General features: G+C 47.9%; 1 protein-coding gene across 1 annotated transcript in view; it reads left to right on the top strand.

Annotated features, from left to right (window-relative positions):
• Positions 1 to 12,587, top strand: part of BANP (BTG3 associated nuclear protein) — a 469,223-nt gene that overhangs the window by 280,716 nt on the left and 175,920 nt on the right. The window contains exon 8 of the mRNA XM_075326225.1: positions 12,358 to 12,525. Within this exon, the coding sequence (XP_075182340.1) occupies positions 12,358 to 12,525 (168 nt within the window). The remainder of the gene's footprint in view (positions 1 to 12,357; positions 12,526 to 12,587) is intronic.

Genomic DNA, 12,587 nt, shown 5'->3' with positions numbered 1-12,587 from the left:
GTGTTTTCCACAGGACATCACTAGTCTCTCACACTGCTCTGGGGGGATTTTGGCCCACTCTTCTTCCAGTCTCTTTCCACAGGACATCACTAGTCTCTCACACTGCTCTGGGAGGATTTAGGTCCACTCTTCTTCCAGTCTCTTCCACAGGACATCACTGGTCTCTCACACTGCTCTGGAGGGATTTTGGCCCACTCTTCTTCCAGCCTTTTCCACAGGACATCACTAGTCTCTCACACTGCTCTGGGGGGATTTTGACCCACTCTTCTTCCAGTCTCTTTCCACAGGACATCACTAGCCTCTCACACTGCTCTGGGGGGATTTTGGCCCACTCTTCTTCCAGTCTCTTCCACAGGACATCACTAGCCTCTCACACTGCTCTGGGGGGATTTTGGCCCACTCTTCTTCCAGTGTTTTCCACAGGACATCACTAGTCTCTCACACTGCTCTGGGGGGATTTTGGCCCACTCTTCTTCCAGTCTCTTCCACAGGTTATCACTAGCCTCTCGCACTGCTCTGGGGGGATTTTGGCCCACTCTTCTTCCAGTCTCTTCCACAGGACATCACTAGTCTCTCACACTGCTCTGGGGGGATATTGGCCCACTCTTCTTCCGGTCTCTTCCACAGGACATCACTAGCCTCTCACACTGCTCTGGGGGGATTTTGGCCCACTCTTCTTCCAGTCTCTTTCCACAGGACATCACTAGTCTCTCACACTGCTCTGGGGGGATTTTGGCCCACTCTTCTTCCATTCTCTTCCACAGGACATCACTAGTCTCTCACACTGCTCTGGGAGGATTTAGGTCCACTCTTCTTCCAGCCTCTTCCACAGGACATCACTAGTCCCTCACACTGCTCTGGGGGGATTTTGGTCCACTCTTCTTCCAGTGTTTTCCACAGGACATCACTAGTCTCTCACACTGCTCTGGGGGGATTTTGGCCCACTCTTCTTCCAGTCTCTTTCCACAGGACATCACTAGTCTCTCACACTGCTCTGGGGGGATTTTGACCCACTCTTCTTCCAGTCTCTTTCCACAGGACATCACTAGTCTCTCACACTGCTCTGGGGGGATTTTGGTCCACTCTTCTTCCAGTCTCTTCCACAGGATATCACTAGCCTCTCGCACTGCTCTGGGGGGATTTTGGCCCACTCTTCTTCCAGTCTCTTCCACAGGACATCATTAGTCTCTCACACTGCTCTGGGGGGATTTTGGCCCACTCTTCTTCCGGTCTCTTCCACAGGACATCACTAGTCTCTCACACTGCTCTGGGGGGATTTAGGCCCACTCTTCTTCCGGTCTCTTCCACAGGACATCACTAGTCTCTCACACTGCTCTGGGGGGATTTTGGTCCACTCTTCTTCCAGTCTCTTCCACAGGACATCACTAGTCTCTCACACTGCTCTGGGGGGATTTTGGCCCACTCTTCTTCCAGTCTCTTCCACAGGACATCACTAGTCTCTCACACTGCTCTGGGGGGATTTTGGCCCACTCTTCTTCCAGTCTCTTCCACAGGAAAGCACTAGTCTCTCACACTGCTCTGGGGGGATTTTGGCCCACTCTTCTTCCAGTCTCTTCCACAGGACATCACTAGTCTCTCACACTGCTCTGGGGGGATTTTGGCCCACTCTTCTTCCAGTCTCTTCCACAGGACATCACTAGCCTCTCACACTGCTCTGGGGGGATTTTGGCCCACTCTTCTTCCAGTCTCTTTCCACAGGACATCACTAGTCTCTCACACTGCTCTGGGGGGATTTTGGCCCACTCTTCTTCCATTCTCTTCCACAGGACATCACTAGTCTCTCACACTGCTCTGGGAGGATTTAGGTCCACTCTTCTTCCAGTCTCTTCCACAGGACATCACTGGTCTCTCACACTGCTCTGGAGGGATTTTGGCCCACTCTTCTTCCAGCCTCTTCCACAGGACATCACTAGTCCCTCACACTGCTCTGGGGGGATTTTGGTCCACTCTTCTTCCAGTCTCTTCCACAGGACATCACTAGCCTCTCACACTGCTCTGGGGGGATTTTGGTCCACTCTTCTTCCAGCCTCTTCCACAGGACATCACTAGTCCCTCACACTGCTCTGGGGGGATTTTGGTCCACTCTTCTTCCAGTGTTTTCCACAGGACATCACTAGTCTCTCACACTGCTCTGGGGGGATTTTGGCCCACTCTTCTTCCAGTCTCTTCCACAGGACATCACTAGTCTCTCACACTGCTCTGGGGGGATTTTGGTCCACTCTTCTTCCAGTCTCTTCCACAGGACATCACTAGCCTCTCGCACTGCTCTGGGGGGATTTTGGCCCACTCTTCTTCCAGTCTCTTCCACAGGACATCACTAGTCTCTCACACTGCTCTGGGGGGATTTTGGCCCACTCTTCTTCCAGTCTCTTCCACAGGACATCACTAGTCTCTCACACTGCTCTGGGGGGATTTTGGTCCACTCTTCTTCCAGTCTCTTCCACAGGATATCACTAGCCTCTCGCACTGCTCTGGGGGGATTTTGGCCCACTCTTCTTCCAGTCTCTTCCACAGGACATCACTAGTCTCTCACACTGCTCTGGGGGGATTTTGGCCCACTCTTCTTCCGGTCTCTTCCACAGGACATCACTAGCCTCTCACACTGCTCTGGGGGGATTTTGGCCCACTCTTCTTCCAGTCTCTTTCCACAGGACATCACTAGTCTCTCACACTGCTCTGGGGGGATTTTGGCCCACTCTTCTTCCATTCTCTTCCACAGGACATCACTAGTCTCTCACACTGCTCTGGGAGGATTTAGGTCCACTCTTCTTCCAGCCTCTTCCACAGGACATCACTAGTCCCTCACACTGCTCTGGGGGGATTTTGGTCCACTCTTCTTCCAGTGTTTTCCACAGGACATCACTAGTCTCTCACACTGCTCTGGGGGGATTTTGGCCCACTCTTCTTCCAGTCTCTTTCCACAGGACATCACTAGTCTCTCACACTGCTCTGGGAGGATTTAGGTCCACTCTTCTTCCAGTCTCTTCCACAGGACATCACTGGTCTCTCACACTGCTCTGGAGGGATTTTGGCCCACTCTTCTTCCAGCCTCTTCCACAGGACATCACTAGTCTCTCACACTGCTCTGGGGGGATTTTGACCCACTCTTCTTCCAGTCTCTTTCCACAGGACATCACTAGCCTCTCACACTGCTCTGGGGGGATTTTGGCCCACTCTTCTTCCAGTCTCTTCCACAGGACATCACTAGCCTCTCACACTGCTCTGGGGGGATTTTGGCCCACTCTTCTTCCAGTGTTTTCCACAGGACATCACTAGTCTCTCACACTGCTCTGGGGGGATTTTGGCCCACTCTTCTTCCAGTCTCTTCCACAGGATATCACTAGCCTCTCGCACTGCTCTGGGGGGATTTTGGCCCACTCTTCTTCCAGTCTCTTCCACAGGACATCACTAGTCTCTCACACTGCTCTGGGGGGATATTGGCCCACTCTTCTTCCGGTCTCTTCCACAGGACATCACTAGCCTCTCACACTGCTCTGGGGGGATTTTGGCCCACTCTTCTTCCAGTCTCTTTCCACAGGACATCACTAGTCTCTCACACTGCTCTGGGGGGATTTTGGCCCACTCTTCTTCCATTCTCTTCCACAGGACATCACTAGTCTCTCACACTGCTCTGGGAGGATTTAGGTCCACTCTTCTTCCAGCCTCTTCCACAGGACATCACTAGTCCCTCACACTGCTCTGGGGGGATTTTGGTCCACTCTTCTTCCAGTGTTTTTCACAGGACATCACTAGTCTCTCACACTGCTCTGGGGGGATTTTGGCCCACTCTTCTTCCAGTCTCTTTCCACAGGACATCACTAGTCTCTCACACTGCTCTGGGGGGATTTTGACCCACTCTTCTTCCAGTCTCTTTCCACAGGACATCACTAGCCTCTCACACTGCTCTGGGGGGATTTTGGCCCACTCTTCTTCCAGTCTCTTCCACAGGACATCACTAGCCTCTCACACTGCTCTGGGGGGATTTTGGCCCACTCTTCTTCCAGTCTCTTTCCACAGGACATCACTAGTCTCTCACACTGCTCTGGGGGGATTTTGGCCCACTCTTCTTCCAGTCTCTTCCACAGGACATCACTGGTCTCTCACACTGCTCTGGAGGGATTTAGGTCCACTCTTCTTCCAGTCTCTTCCACAGGACATCACTAGTCTCTCACACTGCTCTGGGGGGATTTTGGCCCACTCTTCTTCCGGTCTCTTCCACAGGACATCACTAGTCTCTCACACTGCTCTGGGGGGATTTAGGCCCACTCTTCTTCCGGTCTCTTCCACAGGACATCACTAGTCTCTCACACTGCTCTGGGGGGATTTTGGTCCACTCTTCTTCCAGTCTCTTCCACAGGACATCACTAGTCTCTCACACTGCTCTGGGGGGATTTTGGCCCACTCTTCTTCCAGTCTCTTCCACAGGACATCACTAGTCTCTCACACTGCTCTGGGGGGATTTTGGCCCACTCTTCTTCCAGTCTCTTCCACAGGACATCACTAGTCTCTCACACTGCTCTGGGGGGATTTTGGCCCACTCTTCTTCCAGTCTCTTCCACAGGACATCACTAGTCTCTCACACTGCTCTGGGGGGATTTTGGTCCACTCTTCTTCCAGTCTCTTCCACAGGACAATCAATAGTCTCTCACACTGCTCTGGTGGGATTTTGGCCCACTCTTCTTCCAGTCTCTTCCACAGGACATCACTAGTCTCTCACACTGCTCTGGGAGGATTTAGGTCCACTCTTTTTCCAGTCTCTTCCACAGGACATCACTAGTCTCTCACACTGCTCTGGGGGGATTTTGGCCCACTCTTCTTCCAGTCTCTTCCACAGGAAAGCACTAGTCTCTCCCACTGATCTGGGGGGATTTTGGCCCACTCTTCTTCCAGTCTCTTCCACAGGACATCACTAGTCCCTCACACTGCTCTGGGGGGATATTGGCCCAGTATTCTTCCAGTCTCTTCCACAGGACATCACTAGTCTCTCACACTGCTCTGGTGTTATTTTGGTCCACTCTTCTTCCAGTCTCTTCCACAGGACATCACTAGTCTCTCACACTGCTCTGGGGGGATCTTGGTCCACTCTTCTTCCAGTCTCTTCCACAGTTCTTTGACTTTCTTTCTTGGCCATAACTTTGTCACCAAGGATTTCCCAGAGGTTTTCTATTGGGTTTAGATCAGGACTCTGGGCTGTGGCCATTTCATTGTTTCCAGGAGCTGCTTTCCCCGTTTTGGTGTGTGACAGGGGGCATTGTCCTGCATGAAAATTCTTAACACACTTTGGGTTCAGTCTTTCCCCAATTTGTCGATGAACATAATGTTTCCCAGGAGATCCAAATAAATTAAATTTGATTTAATCAATAAAATGACCTGCAGACACTTCTCCTCTGTCCACACAACATGCTCCTCAACAAAGGAGAGTCTAGCCTTGTGATTCTTTCTGCTGATAGGTTTGGTCACTGCAGAGTGGACCTTCAGTCCAAATGCTCTTACACATTGTGACACTGTATGACGAGACAGATCCTTACCCTGTTCAGTGCTGAACTGGCAGCAATTCCAGCTGCAGTATGGAAACTACTAGCCATGGATAGTATCCGCATTATCCTTTCCTCTCTTGCATTTGTCTTTTGAGGGCGACCAGTCTTCTTGGGGGACTTGAAAGAGTTTGTGATGTTGTAAAGATGCAATATTCCCAAAATCACAGACTTTGAACGACCAACTTCTCTTGCTGTGGCTGATAGGGTCACTCCTTTGGCCTTCATCTGGACAACCTGCTGCTGGAGGCTTTCAGTCACCTTGGAACGGCAAACTGGAAAGTTAGGAGCCAGTTACATAGGGATTGTCAGATAATTAAGGAAATTAGCACCAGGTGCAGATTAACACCAATAACTTGCAGGGATCTGACAGTGTTCTCTAATCTGTGTTATTTTACATTTATATTTTTATTATTTGCTTTACAACAAATTCAATTTATAAAATAAGCGGAAAATCCAGCGGATATAATCACAGAGGACGACGCAATGAGCGCAACATTTAGGAGATTGTGTGTTGTGCTCTCATTTGGATCTCCGCTATATATGTGTGGGGCACATTTGGGCACATTATAGCCCCCAATCCTTCCGGTCATCATTCTGGAGTCTTTGTGAATCTCCGAACGTTTTAGGGTCCTTTGATACATTTTGCTCGGGGGGTGAATATACCGTATATGACCGATATATGGCATACAAGTCCTCGTTATCTTCAGACCTGATCACAAGACATTGCTGCTCGTTTCGCATTAGAGGAAAGCGTTGCTTTCATTGTGCGATAAGTGAGATTAATCCCTGCATGCTGCGTCCTCGGATACGTGGCGCCATCCACGTGGCAGCCTTCGTCCTGACCGCTGGTAATGGATGGGCTGTTGTAGGCCGCGTGTTTATTATTATATTACGACCATCGTGTGGGTCTCGGCACAGGCGACCGGCTCTGACATTTGTTGGCCAGCGCTCGGGGAGTGGAGGACATGGAGCCAGCGTTTGCTGCTCGGACAGGTCCACACCCCGGAGTGAAGTTATGGGATGGCTCGTAATCCCACAGGCCAGAACTCTCTTATTTTACTGTTTACACCGAGCGCATCGAGCGCCGCGTCTTACAGGATGAGCCGCTGGTTTGTTTACAGCCGCAGCGCCCCCCGGGGGCTCAGTAATGATGTCCCCATCCACCTATCAAACATCCTCGTCCTCTCCACATATATCAAGCCTGACCTTTCCCTGCACGGCGTCCCCCTCCCTGTCTGCTGCCTAATTGAGTCCTGACAGAAGGCCAGACAATCTGGAAATAGCGTTAGATAATGGAAATCACGCTCATGTGTCCCAGTAATGTGGGAGTTCACTGCTCTTCATTAATGCCAGGTACAGCTGAGCCGCGAGCACCGAGGAAATGACAGTCACTTCTTATATCGCCGCTATATATTGCACGGTATGTATGTATTATAGTGCAGCCGATCATTAACGCTTTCAATTCTGCTCATGTTACTCCATCAGGGGTCCATGGAAGTGAAGCATAAAAGATGGCCGGCAGATTGAAGGCTCACGCTGCTTCCGTAAAGATGTATGAGGCCTCCACGGTACCCCTTATGGCTTTCATTGTATGTGGTTTCCACCCCCCCCGGAGACGCATGGCCCTAGCGACCTAAGACCCCTTGTCTTTGCAGCAATCAAATGGTCATTGTCATTTTCACAATCTACATATAAATGAAAATAATAAATTATTTAAATAATTATTAAATAATACAAGTGAATATGATAAATAATATAAAATATCTTATCGGAGAAATGTGTTTCTTTCTCCACTTATGATCCTTTTCTTTTCTCTCATTCTCAAATCTGCTAATCTCCGTCCTGCTTAAAGGGAATCTGTCATCAGTTTTTTTTCTATGTAATCCGAGAGCAGTGTGATGTAGGGGCTAAGACGCTAATTCCACCCATGTATCACTTGCTGGTCTGCATGCCGTACTTTGGATAATCACTGTTTTCTAGCAGCGCTGAGAAGCTTAGTCCTGTGTAACCCCCACCACATCCCTGATTGACAGCTGTGTACACTCTGCACTAACAGAAAGCAGCGAAACACAATTAGGTGGACTGCCTGGCACGTGAAACCTAGTCCTGTAGTAATAATCTCCTGCTAATAAAACACTGATCTTATTAAAGCTTCAACACACAGACTAGTACGTGGCACATCACTGGAATTAGGCTCTCTGCCCCTACATCACACTGCTCTCAGATTACATAGCAAAAACCTGCTGATAGATCCCTTTTAAGATGACAGATTTCCAGCTCTCTGAGATACAAAAAAGATATTGCATAAAGGATACAATGTATCCGAAACATTTCATCATAATGTATCACTTTGATTTATGTCCAACTGAAGTACTGCCTTCTCATTTTACATATGGACGTTTGTCTTGGTGGGTTTGGACATGTACCCATTTGAAAGTATGCACCCCTCCAACTTTAGGGCCAGGTGTGCTTTTACCTCATTGTTGTGAAGTCCAGAAAAAAAACAACAAATGATACAATCAAGGGGTACCCATTAAGTAAAAAAACCCTATAAGAAAAAAAACCCCTAAAAATATTTTATTCAATTCTCTTAAAACCAGATATTCCAAAAAACAGCACACAAAAATATGTACAAAAGTGAATAACATGCTATAGTGTTAGAGGCGGGAATTGGCCAAATTGCCTTATTTCTTTCCCTATCTTGCCGCAGAGGTTGGCACCCTAATATTTCGACATGGCGCCCCCACATAATGACGGCTCACCCGCTTTTCCTTGCGCTGGTCTAAAGTGCAGCTAGTCTTGGAATATAGGGGTGATAGGGATGTCTCACATTATTAAAGTACGGTATATCCTAGAGCTGAGCACAATAATAAATCAATATGTAATGGTCAATCTCAACAATATGGATTATAGGCACCTGTTACCAAAGGGACACCCAGAGATACTGCTCAATACTCCTGTACAATATCCTCCATGCTTCTGCTTTCCAGTAAATGTTGTATTTCATCCTAGAGCTGTATTCGCAGCCACACTGCTCAGTACTCCTGTACAATGTCCTCCATGCTTCTGCTTTCCAGTAAATGTTGTATTTCATCCTAGAGCTGTATTCGCAGCCACACTGCTCAGTACTCCTGTACAATGTCCTCCATGCTTCTGCTTTCCAGTAAATGTTGTATTTCATCCTAGAGCTGTATTCGCAGCCACACTGCTCAGTACTCCTGTACAATGTCCTCCATGCTTCTGCTTTCCAGTAAATGTTGTATTTCATCCTAGAGCTGTATTCGCAGCTACAATGCTCAGTACTCCTGTACAATATCCTCCATGTTTCTGCTTTCCAGTAAATGTTGTATTTCATCCTAGAGCTGTAATTGCAGCTACACTGCTCAGTACTCCTATACAATGTCCTCTGTTGTGAATACGTTTTCCAGTTTGGGGCTCCCTCGTGTGGTCAGTGCTGGCGGTGCAGTTGATTTGTGGAATGAAATCCACACACCTGTAGATGACTGGCAATCATGGTCAGATTGGGACTATATAACTGAGTAGTTTTCTCTTGTTTCTTGCCGGTGCTCAATGGTCTGTGTGTTAATGACCTTCTGTAACCAGCTCTGCTCATTACTAGAACTTCTGTCAGATAAGTGGTCCTTGTACCTCTGTTGTTCATTTTCCCCTTTCTTGTTGTTTTTTCTGCTTTGATACTAATGCTTGATTCCCATTTTGTCTGTGTGGAGTTCTTGGTGGAATGGGATCATTCCCTGCTGGGAGTGTCTGTATACTTAGCTCCATGATTCTGCAAGGTATTGTGTTTGTCATGCTTGGTAATAATTCAGTCCCTCATCTGTATTAGTGTTTTTGGATCCTAGTAACATCTGAGTGCAGGTACAGTGGGGGAGAGGTTGTGTGACCTCAGGATTTTTCCATACCAGAAGTACTGGTATTTATTAGGGTTTTTTACGTCGGCAGACAGTTGCTCCTTCCTATCCTTTCCTATAAAGATAGTTTGGGCCTCACCTTTGCTGAATCTGTCTTTTCTAGCTTTGTACTGTGTTTTTCTATATCACCGTAGCCTTTACATGTGGGGGGCTATCTATCTATCTTTGGGGACTGCTCTGAGGCAGATCAGCTTTCTTATATCTCTATCTGTGAGAATATTTAGTTCTATGGCTGTGTCGAGACAACTAGGTCATCGTAGGCTCGTCCCACGGCTACTTCTAGTTGTGTCAGGATTAGGACTGCAGTCCGTTAAGGTATCAGCCACTCTGTTACCATTTGGGATTCCGCATTTTTTGATCCTCCTCAGTCCCTGAATCATAACAGTCCTCCATGCTTCTGCTTTCCATTAAATGTTGTATTTCACCCTAGAGCTGTATTCGCAGCCACACTGCTCAGTACTGCTGTACAATATCCTCCATGCTTCTGATTTCCATTAAATGTTGTATTTCACCCTAGAGCTGTATTCGCAGCCACACTGCTCAGTACTCCTGTACAATGTCCTCCATGCTTCTGCTTTCCATTAAATGTTGTATTTCACCCTAGACCTGTATTCGCAGCCACACTGCTCTGTACTCCTGTACAATATCCTCCATGCTTCTGCTTTCTATTAAATGTTGTATTTCACCCTAGAGCTGTATTCACAGCTACACTGCTCAGTACTGCTGCACAATATCCTCCATGCTTCTGCTTTCCATTAAATGTTGTATTTCACCCTAGAGCTGGATTCGCAGCCACACTGCTCAGTACTGCTGTACAATATCCTCCATGCTTCTGATTTCCATTAAATGTATTTCACCCTAGAGCTGTATTCACAGCCACACTGCTCTGTACTCCTGTACAATGTCCTCCATGCTTCTGCTTTCCAGTAAATGTTGTATTTCACCCTATAGCTCGATTCGCAGCCACACTGCTCAGTACTCCTGTACAATGTCCTCCATGCTTCTGCTTTCCATTAAATGTTGTATTTCACCCTAGAGCTGTATTCACAGCCACACTGCTCTGTACTCCTGTACAATGTCCTCCATGCTTCTGCTTTCCAGTAAATGTTTTATATCACCCTAGAGCTGTATTCACAGCCACACTGCTCTGTACTCCTGTACAATGTCCTCCATGCTTCTGCTTTCCAGTAAATGTTTTATATCACCCTAGAGCTGTATTCACAGCCACACTGCTCTGTACTCCTGTACAATGTCCTCCATGCTTCTGCTTTCCAGTAAATGTTTTATTTCACCCTAGAACTGGATTCGCAGCCACACTGCTCAGTACTTCTGTACAATATGCTGCTGTTTCTGACCGTATGCTACTTAGAGACTGTATACAAGAGACATCAGAGCAGCTAGATTTTTCCCACTAGCTCAGAGACAACTGAAAATCGTAGATAAAGCCTGCGGAAGGGAAACTGGTAAAAATGTCAGAAATAAGGCATCCAGTGGCGGCCAGATTTGGTGTCTTTCCCTGTGTACACACAACAGCGTAGTCTGAAAATGCACAGACTTGAGGTGAATTTGAGGAATCCTCCATATCGGGCAGAGCCGGGAGTCATGGATTCGGTGGCGTTCAGCACTATTCGCCATCACAGTATTGTCTCGTAGTCGCAGTTATTGGCAGCTATGTGTAATATGTGATCACACCTGGATCTGATCACACTGGATCACCCCAGAAATATGGGATGTCACCGGCTCGGGGTAAATGCGGGAATTAATGGGAGCCGGCTGAGCTGGCAGGGGATGGCTTGGCCGGACCTCTATCTTGATTAGATGAGTTTAGCTGTTACTTTCTTTCCAGGCTTTTGTCCTGTTAGTGAAGATTTCAGCTCTGCGGATAATGCGGAACAGTCTAATGCTCCAGGCCTGTTTCTTATAACGCTAAATTTCAGAATCAATGGCAACGTATTTTATGATTTCATCGCTGAAACCAGAGATAATTGTGGCCCATTATGGGATTGTGAGAGAAGATGATCTGGGGTGTAAACGGTATCTGCCGCCCCCTCCCCCGCGCCCAAATCTGAATGTTTAATGAGCGAAACGTGCGCGATGTTACAGCCCATAAAGCATTTATATATGTTGTCATGATCCCGGGTAGAGCCGCCTAAGCCCCTCTTATTAATTTACTGTCCTGGTGGGATTTGAGGAATGACTCGCGTTTACCATGAAATAAAAGGGACACGGTTGGTTTAGGGTCTTAACGAAGGCTGGAATCCATTGCGCTCTTTCCCAGCCTCTTATATAACCCGCGATGACGTGTGTCCGGAGGTCGCTCCTATTTTCCGCTGTTTTGTAGTAACGTGGCGTCGGCTCAGGTGGAGGCGTCCTCCTGATCGGGAAGACTGAAAAGTACTGAAGTCCGGGGATCAATCCCACCGGGTCCCGGGGTAGTAATCGTATTACATTAATCCCTTACAATTTGGGGTTTAATTCGCAGGAAGCTGGAGAGTTCCTTCCCTTGTTATCTTCCATTAGTATCTGCAATAAGATACACTGGATTAATCCGCACCAGATTGTAATAATTGGCGATACATTCTTCTGGAACGTACTTGTGCTCTTTTGCTTTTTTTTTTTTGCAGCATAATACAAGTAAATGTGATCACAATGCGACCTGCAGGACACCCCGACAAAATACAACCGCCGCAATGTGTAGCCTGCCGTAGCGAGACCCCAGTACACGACATCCCGTCCCCCCGTATTCTTCATACAATGTAGCCTCGTCGCTCCAGTTGCTTTTTCCATGTTGGATTATTGTTTTACCGGTAAATGTTTTGTTACAGACGCTCGGCACAGATGACGTCACGGTCTTGTTTCTCTCACCGCAGGTCACCTCTTCCACAAATTCAGAATTACAGAATCCGATTGGTACCGGATCAAGCAGAGCATCGATTCAAAGTGTCGCACGGCCTGGCGCCGGAAACAGCGGGGGCAAAGCCTGGCCGTAAAGAGCTTCTCCCGACGGACGCCGTCAAATTCATCCTACAGTGCCACAGGTGAGCGGCTGCCGGGCCTCGGACTGAGCACAGACGGGGACCAGAGATTTCATGTTTGCACT

Source organism: Anomaloglossus baeobatrachus, chromosome 10 (assembly GCF_048569485.1).
Source record: "Anomaloglossus baeobatrachus isolate aAnoBae1 chromosome 10, aAnoBae1.hap1, whole genome shotgun sequence".
In the NCBI taxonomy this organism is placed as follows: domain Eukaryota; kingdom Metazoa; phylum Chordata; class Amphibia; order Anura; family Aromobatidae; genus Anomaloglossus; species Anomaloglossus baeobatrachus.
This window is presented reverse-complemented; position numbering and strand designations above follow the sequence as displayed.